This window comes from Oreochromis aureus, linkage group 7 (assembly GCF_013358895.1).
Source record: "Oreochromis aureus strain Israel breed Guangdong linkage group 7, ZZ_aureus, whole genome shotgun sequence".
Taxonomy (NCBI): domain Eukaryota; kingdom Metazoa; phylum Chordata; class Actinopteri; order Cichliformes; family Cichlidae; genus Oreochromis; species Oreochromis aureus.
In genome coordinates this window covers 62,359,335-62,375,106 of record NC_052948.1, presented here as the reverse complement: position 1 = coordinate 62,375,106, position 15,772 = coordinate 62,359,335, and the positions used below count along the sequence as shown (strand labels likewise).

Genomic DNA, 15,772 nt, shown 5'->3' with positions numbered 1-15,772 from the left:
GATTCAGCAGGGGCATCCACCTAACACAGGTACAAAGAATTATTCTGCAAAATGGGGAATGTAAAACACGCACAACTGATTAAGAGAAAAGTAATTTTTTGCAGCACACATCAAGAGAAATGTCACACATTCACAGACGTTTGTACTTTTTGACTTTGTGCTTCTTGGGCTCAGATCCAAAGGTGGAAACTAAATGTAGATTCATATTTCTAAAGAAGAAACACACATGAAGGGAAAGTCAAGCTGCAGAAGTGCCAAACAGCAGCTTGAGAGAAGTTTCAAAGCTGGCTGAGGAATGCAGCGCAGGGAATAACAATTCACAGAGCATCCATACATTAAAAGAAGTACTGCAGAATCACATCTTCACTGGATTTAGTCCGCTCCATTCAGCTGCACAATCAGTCCCCACCCGGAGAGTTTCGCCCAGTGAGCTGCAGGGTTTCTCTCTGCAGACCTCGTCTCATCAGTGATGAGAGCTGAAGTACAGAAGCAGAAATCAGTGTGTTAGAAACTGCTGATTCTATAACTGTGCACGAAGCTGCAGGCCTCTTTGGGCGGCGTCTCCTCCAGTGAGGTCGGGGATGACGTCTGCCCGTCCTCCAGGTCTGTGTCAGCTCCAGACTCAGCCATCAGGGGCTGCCCGCGGCTCTTCATCTCTTTCTGGTAGCGGGCTACCAGCGAGGCGTAGACGCACCCATAAGTTGCTGCCACCACCATCATGACGCACACTGTGCCGCACACAACGGCCGCAACTACCTGTGTGCCCTGTGCCCGGCGGACGCTCACGGGTCTGTAGCGCTGACGGATGCAATCATCGGCACCTCCGACCCGGCCGGGCGGGCAAGGAGGCCGGGTGGCACCTTCCTTGGTTGAAGTCTGGAGGCAGTAGCTGAACATCTCTGCTGGCACGCTGCGGATGTCCCTGCCCTTCAAATCCTCTGGGAGGCTGCACTGCATCACATCTACCTGCCCGTCTATAAAACAGATGGAGAGGGGACACAAAAACAAGGGGAAAAGAAGGAGGAAGGGAGGAAGAAGGGAACCAGGAGAGACAGGGAAGGATTGAAAGATATAGAGGTCATTGTACTCTTAGATGTCTTTGCTCAGCATACATCCATCCTGCAGAGCGGAGATTAATACACCCCAGACTCACTCCGGTACAGTCTTAAAGTATTTGAGATATGGAGAGGCCTGCTAACAGCCCTGCTCACCCCTGTAAATCAACCACTCCATCCAGTGCTTGAAGTCTCTCAGCTTGCAATCGCATTTCCAAGGGTTTCCCACCAGCAGGAGGTGCTGTAGCCCCACCAGGGGTTCAAATGTGACTCTGTCCAGGGTCACAAGCCAGTTGCTGGCCAGAGACAACCAGGTGAGTCTCTGAAGCCCATCCAGCAGGCCCTTGGGCAGCCACAGAAGGCCGTTGGAGGACAGATCAAGTTCCTGCAGCTGCCATAGCCCCTTGAAAACCTCCTTGCTCAATCCAATACTCCCCTGACTTCCACTGAAGGCCTCGACTGTCACTGTGCTGCTGTTGAGTTTACTGAGGTAGTTGGTGGACAGGTTTAAGCGGCGCAGGCTGTTCAGGCCTAGGAAAGCTCCAGGCTGCAAGGTTGAAAAGTGGTTCTGGGAAAGATCCAGTACCTCCAGGCTGCTGAGGTTGGACAGCTCAGCTTTGCCCAGGAAGGTGAGATTGTTCTGGGGTAGGTGGAGTGCCAGAGAGTCCTGGGCAACCAGCCCGAGGATAGGCGTCAGAGAGAGGAGTCCAACAGCAGTGCAGTCAGTGGTATTGCCATAGCAGGTGCAGACACCAGGACAGCCTGTGACGGATCCCAGAAGTCCCAGCAGAACCAACACCAGAGTGGACAGAGCCACGCAAACTGGAAGACACGAGAGACAAACAGAACAACAGCGTCTTTTACACTTCCAAAACTACTCAGTACATATTTTAGAAACATTTAAATCTCATACATTAACTCTGTGAAGCTATATTCAGTTTAATGTTGTAAACTTGCAAACCTGCTTCCCTCAGTTCACCTAAATTTGCTTTTTAATCAATCATAGTAGATTTTCCTCTGTTATAAGCAGATCACTTGATCACTGAAGCTCAGAAAGAGAGCGATGTAGAGAAGAGTGTGCTCCACATCTTTTCATGTGAACAGGAGCATAAATGAAAGTATCAGATTAATTCCTGTAGTGATTCATGTCGACGTCTCAGTCACCAGTGCTGGAGTCTCTCAGGCACTTAATTTTAGCTTAGTGGTAGGTAAACTATACGTTATATTTAGGTGAAGATATAGGTTATGTATGGTATAAGGATTGGACTCACCCAGTCTCTCCAGATGACTTCGTCCATACTGGTACTGGTTCTTCATGTCTGCCACATCAAATCCACTGAAACCTCAGGCTGCCATCCAGCTGTTCTTTCTCTCTGCCGGGTCACGCAAACTTTCAGCTTTGGAGAGAGTCCTGAAAAAAAATGTACAAGCAGAACTAAACATGTACATTAAAATGTACTATTTTACCTTACTATAAAAATATAGTAAGGTAAAAGTGCAAAGAAATACTGAAGTAGAGTATAAGTATTATATGAATATAGTATATGGGCATTGTAATAGTACCATTACTAAGGCTACTGAAACAAATGTAGGGTTAAGAGTCAAAGGAAAAGGTTCAGTCACCAGTGCCGATCGCGCCATCGGCCGATATGGCAGCCTCGCTTCTGTCAGTCTGCCCCAGAGCAGCTGTGGCTACAACTGTAGCTGCCTCCACCAGTGTGTGAATGTGAGAGTGAATGAATAGTGGAATTGTAAAGCACTTTGAGGGTCTCGAAAAGAGCTATATAAATGCAATCCATTATTATTATATATCCTGTGTGGATGCGCCCCTCCCCCTACACACAGAGTGGAGAACAAATTTTATCCAAAATATGAAAATCACTCATTCAAATGACTTCAAACTCAGCACTCCGCTTACTCGGGCTCCCAGCTACACACACAGATAGTTTGAAGAGGATTGATGAGTGTTTTTGGAACTAGATGAAGAAAATATGAAATGACATACAGACTCATAGCGTCCAGTGACCGTCCTAGACATGTCTGTTAGGTAAGACGAGAAGGTGAACTGGACTTTAATTTGGGAATTTTGGACGACTGGGGAAAAAAGCCCCCCTTTTAGAATAACAGGCCATCTTTGTGATGCTTTATCTTTATTCAGGTTTACATTGTTCACTTCTGCGTTCGTTAGCACTGAAGCAAATGAAAGATTTATCCACTCACTGCTTGCTTTTCCTTCTGGTCCAGGGCTTCAGACGGATTGTTTCCTTTCTACAAGCCTGTTTTTAATTTAAATCACAAAGAGTGCAGCTCAGTATGGAAGATTAAGTGGCGTATGTCAGATTAAAAACTGCAGACTTGTGCTGTAATGGGCAGCTTTTTTGCACGCCCTCAATTCTTTTCATTCTTCTCCTTTCTTGCTCAGAGAAAACACACAATGCGCTTCATGGTGAAGTGGAATAATCCTGTGTTTTCATCCACCAACATCAGAGGAAAAGTCATTGCCAACTTTTGTCTTCTTAACGCCCACTCGTAGTTCCTGTACGCTGCGGATACAGTACAGCATTGTTTCATACATGCAATCAAGAAAACTCTTTAAATTTTTTGACGATTCTCTCTTTTTATAAAAAAAAATCATTCACTTTACTTCTCTTGATATCTTTGGATGTTTGGGGCACTTCTGATATGCAGAGGAAAGTGTGCAGGGGAGATAAAGCTGCAGTGGAAAAAGAAAAGTGCTGTCACTCCACCATCCATCTTTAACTGCTGTAAAGAGCTGGAGAAACGCTGCCTCAAGGTCTTTCTTTTGTTGCAGGTCCTTCTTTTGTTAACTTGGCACAAAGATGTCCGTCACTCTGCTGTGAACTGTGTGAGGCAGAAAGACGCCTTCAGGGCACAACTGACATTAAAAAACAGGGGAAATTACAATGCAGGTATAGAAGCGAGATAATGGCTCCCTCAAAGAATATTTGACGTCACTTTACATCATCAAGAGACCAGAAATCATGAGAGCAAAGTCAGGGCCTTCATCCCAGGATGATATAGACAGGCACATCCTCTGTGTATGAATAGAAGATAATGTACTGTAAGTACTGGTGCTCAGAGTGTCTGCAGGATTAGACTGTCCTCATCAGAAGCTGTCACCTCAACGAAACCAAAGCAGAGGCAGAGTAACCCCAGTGTGTTGGCTTTTGTGTTCTGCACACTGTGAAGGGGACTGAAATGAGAATCCTGCAACCAGACTTTGAGGGACAGCTGTCATTTGCATTTGATCTTCAGAGTTGCCCTTAAGAGGATGAGCGTGCAGAAAAAATCACCTCTGATGCTTTCTGATGTTGGTGCTGGATCCTAGAAAGAAAGAGCAAAATCTCACATTGTATAAATCCTTCAGGCAGAGCTGAACAATAAAAGGTAAAGGTCCATCTCGACGTCTTTATCCAGATCCCTTTACTTTGGGATTAAAGTACCAGTGAGCACCTCAACACTCGCCCGCCGCTGCACACATGTGCAGCTGCGAGCCGAGGACCAAAAACAAACGTAGGGGCTGGTGTGTCATCTTCTGTTTATCAAACTGTGAAGTTGCTCCTGGCTGCTTTTCTGCTGTTCCTCTCCTCAGTCGTTCGCTCCTTGTAGCTCGCCCTCCTCTCTGCCCTACTTGGCGTCTCCGTCTTTGGACTTTTAAGGACACGCCTGAGAGCGCAGAGGCTGCTGGGTGTAGGTCGAGGACGCTAGGTCCAAAATCAAATTTTCCCAGCGGGTTTATTCATAAACAAATACAGTCTCTGAGACTGTCAAGGAAAGACTGCTGGGGTTTTGGGGGTTTTTCTGATGGAGACTTTTGATGATAACTCTGGTAAATACCTGAGTTAGTCTCTTATATGAATCAAAATTTCTGTATAATGGAAGCAAATATTTATAATATAATAAGGATAAAGCTTTAGTTGCATGTTATTGTTCAGATTTTAAACTCTAAATCAGCGGTCCCCAACCTTTTTTGCACCACGGACCAGTTTATGTCAAACAATATTTTCACAGACCGGCCTTTAAGGTGTCGCAGATAAATACAACAAATGAAACCAGTATTGGTACCAAAAAAAGGAAGATTTATTCAAAACATGGGAAAAGACCCAGGGAAACTGAGTTAATGATAAAAACGATTAAAAAATAACAAGAAAAACCCTGAAAACCATAAATTCCACACCCAAGCCTCAAATCTCGTGGCCCGGTACCAAACGACTGTTGGGGACCACTGCTCTAAATTATAAAAAATAAAAATACTAATCAGCAGTGTACAAGGAGTTAAAGTCATCTATAGCTACAATGCTAAACTGAGGAATATGTTAATGAATCTGTAATAAAGTATATGTAATAAAGTTCACCCTTATTTCTTCCATGGGAAGTGGAGGGTAAGTAGCAGCAAGGTGCTGCTAATCAAATTACTTGATTAACTGATCATCAGCAAGTGTGATCACCTCTATTAAAGCACAAGTTTTGTCAGTTTCCTCATTTAAAGTATTCTACTCTGTGTTAACACATTCCCAACAAATTCACCCCAAGGTCAGAGAACTGTAAAAACCAAGACCTCCATCTGAGACTCTGGTTAGCTCAGTTAGCACGTAAATGTCAAAGTTCATGACAGTACAGTTAGAAAGAAACTGAACAAGTATGGCTTGTTTGGAAATGTTCCCAGGAGAAAACCTCTTCTCTCTAAAAAGGACAGCACAGCTTAGGTTTGCAAAGCTGCATCTCAACAAACAAAAAGACTTTGGGAAAGATGTTCTTTGGACAGACGAGACCAAAGTGGAGCTGTTTGGCAGTAATGCACAAACAGCTCATACCAACTGTCGGCACGGTGATGAGGGCTGATGATGATGATAATGATGATGATTTGGGTTTGTTGTGCAGCCACAGGATCCAGGCACCTTGACTGAGTCAGGTGTTCTCGAGCTAAATGTGAGGCCAACTGTCCAACAGCTAAAGCTTTGTCCAAAATGGATCACACAACAGGGCAATAATCTCGGATAGAATGCTGTGACGTGCCCTTAACCTCCGTGAACTGAAGAGTGGACCAAATTCCTCCACAGTGATGTGAGAGACTGATAAAGTCATACAGAAAACAGTTTCTGCAACTTGTTGCTGCTAAAGGACATTCTCCAAGTGACTACAGAGTCCTGTGAAATCCTCCTTTTCACATGACTACTACTGATTCTATCAGGATGCTAAAACATCTTCCTTATTAAGAATTATTATGACTTTTACTGAAGGAAAGAGTAAATATTTGTTTACCCACTTTGTTTGGCATTGAAACCATATTTTACAATCTTTAATCTCTGGTGTAGTGCTACTTCTGTGCTGCATTTATTTGAGAGCAAATATTCTGATTTCCTGTGGGACGTCTCTGCCTTGTTCTTGGTCTCCTTCTCTTTTCCGCACCATTTAAAAACTCCTGCAGACGCCCCAGAGACTGAGACTTGCAGTGCCAGTATGGCCTCTGAGGTTCTGCAGAGAAAGCATTTCATCCTATCCTGTGCTTTCCTACGTTCTGATAGGTTAGAAGTGTAAAAGTGCACTGTGCATGCTCTTCTACACAGAGCCCGGAGAAGCATGTTTTTGATATATACGTGTATATATTTTCTGGGGCCATAAAGTACAAAAGTTTAATATCCAGCTCTACTAATCACACAATATTGGGTTGTAAAAGTCTTTGAAATAATTGCGTTCCTGTGGTTTGAGCTATACTGTAATATTCTTTGTGGGTTTTATGTCTCTTCAACATTCAAACGTTTCCCACTCCAGAAGCCCATATTCCTCCTTGTTCTGCAGGACACAGCACGGATCCTCCCACAGTGACATCCTAGTAAAAGCTTTCCCAGTAACAAAAACTGAAGCAACATTTCCCTCGGTTCCTCCTGTGTTTCAACTTTATGGAGGTTTTGTGAGCAAACGGCTGTTGAGTTGAAGCAGCTTGTCAAATGCACCATCAGCCAGATTAGACGCCACCCACACAGCAGCTAGGGGTCGCAGATTAAAACCCCAGTTTCAATCCCTGAGCAGGACAGATGCCTGTGCAGGAGTCCAGATGTTGTTTAAACATCTGATCCCAGAAAACACTTCCTCCCGCCCCGCCCAACCACCCCGACCAGCCTCTGACCCGCTCAGTCTCGGTTTTTATTATCGTACTATTACCACACACACATCTGTTTTGTTTGGCCTGTCAGTTAAATCACAGGACCAGCGGTAAACCATATACATGTGAGCCGATCCCCTCATACACACTGAGCCACTCTAACAGCTAGCATCATGCAGCCATGATTTTCTTTTTGGAGAATGTCACCTTGTTGGTTGTTTCTCTGCAGCAGTCCAAGTGAAGTCCCACACTGAGTGGGTCTTCCTATGTGTATATCAACAAAGTGAGTTCGTTGGCTTATAGAAGTTGATGCACAAGCTCAGTTATTATAATATTAAATGGTTGCTTTGTAGTTGGGTTAGTTTGATCAGACACATTGGCGATTGGTAGCTGTAATACAACCAGTTTTATACCCATTTATTTGTATAAAATTGCTTGTTGCAAACAATGACCCAAAAATCCAAATATTTACTTAATGATGGTGTATAACAGTGTAATGCTTGGCAGGATTTGTCTTTATTTCAGTACCATGGTTAGCTCCTGTGGTAGATTAGCAACAAGCACTGTTGCCTCTGTTGTGAATCGCTGCTGGCTAACACATTCAAATAAGTTTGGCATTGTTTTAATTAACTGCCTTTTATCACTAGTTTAAACAAAAAACAGACAAATAGTGACTAGTAAACGCCCTGGAGTTCTACCTGGGCTTTAATAGGTTAATTCCAGTGTGTCAAAATAAATATTTCCTTATCATTTAGCAGATTACATTTGTATTAATGGACTGACCTCAAAAGCATTCCCCCCGACTCTGAGATTAGTTGGGTTCAAGAAGCGAGCGTCAGTGAGGTTTGAATTAGGCCACAATGTTTTCACAATGCAGGTGACGTCTCTGAATTATTGGGGATAATTCAGAGGATTTTGCTTTGTTTCAACCATTACTAAGTGAAAGTCACTTGAATGAGTGACTGAAAACACTATGTTATATGTATGTGCTAAATTACTGGGTGAAATTGATGTTTCAGTTATCCTTCCTGACATCTGCTGAAGGTAAAAGGCTACAGGGCTCTGTGACGTTTTACCTTTAGTTATTAACTTATCCCCAAGCTGTAACACCACAGTGTTTCTTACAGACACTCTGTGCTCCAAAAATCTGTTGTTGAATTGAGGTGAACTGGAGTTTCCGCCCTCGGCTCCACGTCTCTGTGATCAAATTAGGTTTTTGTCCCCCTGTAACTGCCAGCAGTGTTTCTGGTCATTAAATCAGACCTCGAGGCTTCAAAAACATCCTCAAAAACCTTTTAAGCATTAATGCCGCTCTTATTTCTTTATATCATCTTTTTATTGACTCTGCAGTGATTCTAACAACAGCCTTCTCACTTAAAGTTCTCTCTTTAAGCCTTTCATTATCTGCTCAGGCTGAAATGGTGTAAGACAAATCAGCAAACAGCTTTCCACTTATGTGGAAAAGTGGAGGGTTATTATCTCGATTTAAAACTCCACTGTTCGGATTTTGTCATTGAAGTGCTGCCATGTGACGTTCCCCGCTTCATCTGCAGTGCATCGCCATGCTTTTCTGGGCTCTAACTTGGCATCCCGCGAGCTGCTTAATGGCCTCTGACAGGCAGTCTCTCCCCCACCCCCCACCCCCCGTGGCTGCACTTTTCCTCCAAACAGCCTGAGAACGAGGCAGCCGAGTGTTGGGTCCAAAAGGCCGAGAGCATAAACACACTGCAGCATCCACACTGAGGCGGGCAGGGAGACAACAGGGAGCAAGTAAACAACACACACACATACACACACTGAATACATGCCAAAAGCGCGCACACACACACACAAGCTCACTCCCACTCGCTTTTAGACTCTCTTTCTATTAAAAGCATCAGCTTGTACTCTGCATGGCCTGAAGTATGTGGACACCCAAAGATTTCAGCCATGTGTGTTGGATGAACGGGTGACTCCAAAGTCTGGACATTAACAGGCGTCACAAACAGCCCGGTTTCCCATTCAAGCTCATAAAATTAGTGAAGTCGAACACTGATGCATGGTGATTAGGTCTGGCTCACAGGCAGGATTCTGTGCAGATCTCCACACCACACTGGAAAAATCATTCTTTTATGGCAGTTTCCCGGTGCGTGGGGGGAGATGTCATGTTGAAACAGGAACAGGGGCAAACTGTGGAAACCCAAAGTACTCATTACATGCCCTACAGCTGCAACAGTAAGTCAAGATGCTATTTTAATCTGTGGGATACGGGACACGTTTGTCCAGTTTCACCATTAAAAATGGAAATAATCATCTTCCACCAGAGACGAAAAGTTGCAGGCACGAGAGATGAAACAGGCTGAAACAAACACTAAGTTAAAGTTACAGTGGACGAGAGTGTCCACTTATTTCTGCTCACCTATTGTTCACCCTCATGCACAGGTGTATGGGCAAAAACACACACTTTCAAAGGCATGTTATCGAGCATACAGTAACCCCCCCACACACACACACACACACACACACACAAGAGCCGCTCACCATCTGCTGCAGTTTCAGCCTCCAAAGAGAGAAAGAGCAGAGGAACTGTTCTTCTTCTCCTTCATCTGCAGCATTCGGCAAAGAAGCAGCTCTAAAAGCAGCGATTTCTGGTTTCTGATTGAACCAGCTTTTCTCTCTTCAAGGGCACAAAGTGGTTTCGATTTAAAAGCCAGAGGCTCGAGTCTTTGTTCAAACCAGAATCTGGAGTTTTATTCCGGATCAAACACGGCTCACATTCGTTCTCCTCGTCTTCGTTCACGTTGCTCGCTGTCTTGGCTTCCTCTGATCGTTGTGCGCTCTGTCCAGCACACACCCAGCCCACCGACTGAGGACGGGCGAGCCTCTGTTTAAAAAAAAGAGGGAGAGAGAGAGGGCTAGGGAAGCCACATGCTGCTGCTAATGCTGCGTGTGTGCGCGTGGGTGTGTGTGTGTATGTGTGTGTTGGTGCGCTGGAGCACCCGTCCTCTCTGTGTTGCATTGAGTGTGTAATGTGCATTAAAGCCGTTTGACAGGAATAGTAACAGCAGAGTGCGTTGCAGCTGCAGGCTGAGCTCTGAATGAAGAGAGACGGAGAGAAAGTAATCGGTAGTATTTCTTCACAGTACCTTAACTGCTGCATGTGCCAGGGCAGCAAATTTACAACGTGCTAGAGAGACTAAAACAATCTAATTTGTCAGAAGTATTAGTGTTTATATGAGACATCATAAGATGGAATTTGGAAGATGATACAAAAACTTTGGCTTCAAGTAACTGCTGATGCAGAGCGCTGATCCCTTATCAGTGTTAAATTAATTAGGCAGACCCCAATCTGGTCCACTGGACGGCTTTGGAAAATGTGTGGGAGGGCATAAACTTTTAACTGTTTTATGGCAATTCCTGCTGATAAGGAGCTCCCCCACTGCCACTAAAGTAAATAAGAAATAGATGAATAATTAAATGACAGAAAATTCCTGTTTTTCACAATCGACAAGATACATTTCTGATTTTAAAAGTGTGGTTTCAGTAAAAATGGACAATGGACTGTCAAAAAACCAAAAAGTTCCACTTTATAATTACAAGAAAGTATGTGCAATGAGCTAACAGAACCTGTGTAATTTTACACATTCATTTCTTACAATTTATGCCCAAAGAGTCATGCTTGGCAGACTTTTAATTTACTACAGCAGCATTTCTTTGTCATGTAGGAAAAAAATAAGATTTATTATTGAAATTGCACTTTTTTTCCTTTCAATTTAAATATATCAGGGATTTACTGTGTAGTGAGTTTGACATCCCTGGAATAAACTATATTTATCACTTTGAGGACAATGCTGGGACTCATCCTCTTATGTTTGAGGCAACATTAGGCTCGACTTAAACACTTCTCTCTTCACTTAGCAACAAAGTATACCAAACAAATACATTCAAGAATATAAATGTACTGAATTTCTCTTTGTTAGTAAAAGAAAAAAGAAAAGAAAGGAAAATTACTTAATAATTAGACAATCAAACACAGAGTGGAGCAGAGAGACACAGGTGGCATAAAATAATGTGTCTTTGACAACATGTTACATCAGCTTAATTAAAGTGTTCCACCTACAGACTGTCTGTGGCTACATGAGACATAACGAGTTAACGAGCTAAGTCAAAACCTTTTGCACACATTCAGAGAGAAGCTCTTGGTGTATGTGACGATGCGGAATACCTCCAAACTGTTGATCCTTGCAGTTAGCATCCGTGCTATGTTAGCTCTCCGATGCCAGATGTTGAAATATGCATTCCTAAAAATATGTCAGTTTTCTGTTGATCTCCAAGCTCTGCGAGGGGAAAAATATGTATAACTCGACCAGTTGGTGCTGGCTGATTGCACTTGACTACATGCACTTGCTAACTAACCACCAAGTTAAAAACGGTGATACCAACCAAATATTGAGAATGTTCACCTTTTAATATAAAGTTTTAAGCTGAAACTAGTGCATTTTAAATGGCGTAACTTTTACTTTCAAAGTCAGAGTCTTTAATACAAACTATAGGCAACCTGTTAGCAATAAAAGCAATCACAAGGAGGTTTTTTGCGGAGCACCATATACCTCTTTTCAACCAATTTCACCCAGCAAGCAACCTTCTGCAATCACCTGTCAGGCACTCGGGGTTCACCCTGATTGGTTGTCTCTGTTTGTCTCGGGCCATAGCCTGACTGTTACTGGGGCTCTGCAGCCTGCTTTGCAACCCAGCTCCTCCTTTTCAAGCTGTGTGTGACTTCATCAGTGTTATATCTGCTGCTGCTATCAGTGCCTGCTGTGGTCTGTATTGGGGGGTTTGCCTCTCTGCTCATGTATGTGTGTGGAAGAGCAGGGAGGTCTCGGAACAGACACATGCTGACAAGTATAAATTAGTAAAATGGAAAGAGAAGGAAATAACCACCCTCTTTGTACTAACGTGGTCCTGACTGAACTAAAAATAATGAGTCTTACTGAAGCACAGTGAAAGATGAAACAGCAGATGCTCAGAGGCTGAACTACACAAGCATTGGCCAGGAAAATAAAACATATATTTTCTAAGTAAAAATAAAGAAAGAAAACAGAGCAGGCCACTCGGGGCTCTTACTGCATCGTCAGATTTGCATTTCACATTCATAAAAATGGGTTAGATAAAACTATATTGATCACTGTGGTGAAATCATCTTACCTCAGCAACACTGTAGCACGATCCAGAAACTACAAATGCAGTTATCAAGAACAATAAGAGGAATTTTCAAAGATTGCTACTGCAGGTAGAAAAATGTACAAGCCAGTAAAGGTAAGCATAAGTATATGGAATATTAAAGAATAAGATTAACACTATAAACAGAGCTGACAATAAATTGGATGATAAAATTTTTATGTTCTGAATGGTGCTCTCACTTTTTCAGCACACTCAACACAAATGAGAAGTTGGTGGTCTATTAAAATAAAACACAGGCTTCAGCTACAGATTCAAATTCTCAGAGACAAAGCGAGAATAACTGTTATGTGAATCCCTCAGTATTTGTGTGCATTTTTACTTTATGTCAAGAAGCATGAATAAATGTGGTGCTTGTTTTGTCCCGTTGTGGACTCGTCCTTGCAGACTGCAGCAGAAACAGTTCAGCTGCAGCGCTGAAGGGCGGCGATAAGGACGCTGCTGACAGGAAAGGAGAAAAAAATGGAGAAATGAAATCAAACGGCAGAGCAAAGCCGCAGACCACTGAGTCTGCACAGAGGCTATTTTAAAGGAATGACTGAGAGTGATGCCTTAAGAGGTTTAAATGCCCAAAGGTCAGGACACTCCCCAAACACAAATGCAGTGTCACATTTCCCCCTTCTGCTACGAGCCTGCTATTACACACTGAGCTCGGGGGGTGTCCCAGTTCAAACCTGTACTCTCTTAAAGTGCAGACAGAATTTCCTTGCTGTCCTGAGGATCAGGGCCAGCACATGCAAGCAAGTGCAATTTGTGACGAAGAAGTTAATGCACTCACTCTCAGCTTCATGAAGTCTACAGAACTGTACTGTACCCTAAGTTTTTAACCTTGAAGATGAACATAACAATCTCTTCACCGAAACATCAACAGGGTAACCAGAAGGACCTACAGCTGGAACCAAACATCAACCTGCAGCCAGCAACCTTTGAACTGGCAGAAGCTGATTGTTTTCTGGGACTAGCAGAAACAAATTTTAGGCACAACATTGATGTGACATCATCTTTTAATCCCTTAAGATTACAGTTATGTTCACATCTGTGCCTTTATATGGATACTTTCACATATTTGTCTAGCCAAATGTGACATTTTATTGTAAAATGCATGTAAGAAATATGATCTTGTTCCTATTAGGAGCTGTTGTTGTTTAGCCTGTGGCTAAATGAAGTCTAACGTTACGCCTATCTGCAATTTTCTCTTTATCAGCAGAGCTGAGTTCGTTATTAGCATGCTAGTGCCTGTTTCCCCATCCAACAGTGACAGATCAACTTTATCCGTCCAGTAATTCTTCTCTTTTGCCACTGTTTTTGGAGGGATGTTCACATTTAGGACAGAGAAGACAGACGGTTTGAAAGAGGAGTGAAAGAAGCCATCTATGTCCACTGTGAGCGACCATCTTTGAACAGAGGCGGTGGTTTACGACACCAACTGTCTGCCATCTATAATCCAGTTTTGAGATCCCTCCCCAGATGCCTTAACGCCCACTCACATCCTGGGCCATTTGACCTCAGTAAGTCGCATGATAGGGTGGGGCTAGGTCTCACAATGGGTTCACCCAAAACCTTGGCTGATCATGACCCACACCCTTTATCACACCTTGGCTCGTGTGATTAGGTTAGGATCAATATGGCATCCGTGACCCTCTTGGGGACACTTCCATAGGGCTTAAAATCTGGGACTCTCAACCATTTGACCCTAGAACTGAGGAAGCTTCTCGGATGAGAGGGGAAATGTCTTCAAGCAACTTAAAGAAGTCCAGATGCTTTTTTTCCCAAGCTCCTTAGACTACCATGACCTGGATGACTGCGAACCTTCACAAACATACTACCAAAATTACTTCTGTCAGTCAAATTATTCTGAAGAGGTCAATGACTCATTTGCCTGCAGCTGCAGAGTCTGTAGTTAAGATACTTAGCAAGTCCACAGACAACATTACCTGTAACATGAAAAAACAAACAGCTTTCCTGCACATGACTTCTTTGAGCTCTGTTTTCAGTCTCCACCACTTTCTGTGGGGAATATCTGAATTAGCTTTTTATCTGCAAAATGCTCTACAAGTTCCATTCTAGTCTTTCAATTTCTGGCTGCCAAGAGAGTGTGAAGGGGCTTTTTGTGCCTCTTTCTCTGGAAACTAATAAGAGCAAAAATGGTGTCCAGACAAGTAAAATGGTGTCCAGACAGCTAATCAATGTGCTCACTATGACACACCTTAAAACTGAGCAGAACCACCAAATGAGCTGAAAACACTTTGTCAGGTCCAATGCTGCCAGAGACAGTTTCCACTTAGGTTTATACAGATATTTCTTTAATTGTTAGGAAGCTCTTAGAGTACTTTATGCTGGGTATTTGTATTGAATGAGGTGAGAATGAATAAACAATCTTTTCCTGTGAGAGAGGCAAATGCATTTCTTCCCACAGGATGGACTGGCATCTTTCAGCTTGAAGACATCGAAAGCTCAAAGCTGAAAGATCTTTAATCAACCCGAACAAAACTGAGAGTCTCTGGATCACAAACTGCACAGTTCTCAGCAGCACAGCAGAACCAGGAGCAAAAATGTGGCTCAAAGTAAAAAGTTGGAGGTCAGTGTGTCAGAGATCGTTAATGATGAGCTGCGGTTCTGTTATTAAAAGCACAGCGAGGAGCCTCATTGCCTCTGCACAGCCAATTAGTACTGAGTACTCTCTGTTCTTCAGAAACTAGACTACAATGGTGTCTAAAGTGCAGGAATTGAGGTGAAACTCTCCCAAACAATTGATATTAAAATGATAATCAGAATAAAAAAGTGGACATAAAGCAAAGGGAATACTACAGCAACCAAACGGACAAAAGTGTATTATTTTTCTTCATACTGCAGCATCAGAGCAGAGTCTGCAGTCGGTGGAAGGCTCAATAACTAGCAGCTCGATAACAAGCAATGACCACAAATAAAAGGTTTTACGGCTCCTCGGCTTTTCCAATAATACCAGAACACAAGAGGCTCGACGTGCCACCTCGTATCTCTCATCTGTAGGCTGCAGACCAGCTGCCTGCGTGAAGAAAGAGTTTTCATTATGAAAGTGACAAAAACAGTTTCAGATATTAAGTTGCTCTGTGGTGAAACGACTCCCACAGGTCCTGTAATGGGGAGGTTACCAAGTAATATACGGAGGGCGGCGCTGCCAGGTCTGACTGGATTTTGGAGTCTTGCTTCAATTTTTGTGAATCTCGAACATCTGGATCAAAATCCAGTATTGGCTGGGCTCATTTATCAGAATAAATGAGGGAAGGTTCAGGACCACCTATCCAGCCCTAAATGTATCAAAAGGAATAATTTGATTGTAAGAGTAGAGAGGGTGTGTGTCTCCTGAAAGCAAGCTGGGAGCTGGTTCCACAGG

At 43.2% G+C, this 15,772-nt stretch overlaps 2 protein-coding genes across 2 annotated transcripts in view; one reads left to right on the top strand and one right to left on the bottom strand.

Annotated features, from left to right (window-relative positions):
* LOC116325242 (voltage-dependent calcium channel subunit alpha-2/delta-4-like) overlaps positions 1-15,772 on the top strand; it is an 87,066-nt gene that overhangs the window by 34,723 nt on the left and 36,571 nt on the right. The window lies entirely within an intron of this gene.
* Positions 505-9,939, bottom strand: LOC116325256 (leucine-rich repeat and transmembrane domain-containing protein 2-like). Its single transcript, XM_031746099.2, has 4 exons — positions 9,700-9,939; positions 2,327-2,466; positions 1,212-1,877; positions 505-974 (listed from the first exon to the last, which is right to left on the bottom strand). Exons 2-4 carry the CDS (start codon positions 2,370-2,372, stop codon positions 505-507), a joined length of 1,182 nt encoding a protein of 393 aa, XP_031601959.1. The 5' UTR covers positions 2,373-2,466; positions 9,700-9,939.

Bases quoted from the DNA above. Each gene is read 5' to 3' on its own strand.
- LOC116325256 (XM_031746099.2), bottom strand. From the start codon at position 2,372: ATGAAGAACCAGTACCAGTATGGACGAAGTCATCTGGAGAGACTGG. The intron at 1,878-2,326 runs GTGAGTCCAATC...CGTGTCTTCCAG, and splicing joins AAGTCATCTGGAGAGACTGG to TTTGCGTGGCTCTGTCCACT. The intron at 975-1,211 runs GTGAGCAGGGCT...TCTGTTTTATAG, and splicing joins GGAGTGGTTGATTTACAGGG to ACGGGCAGGTAGATGTGATG.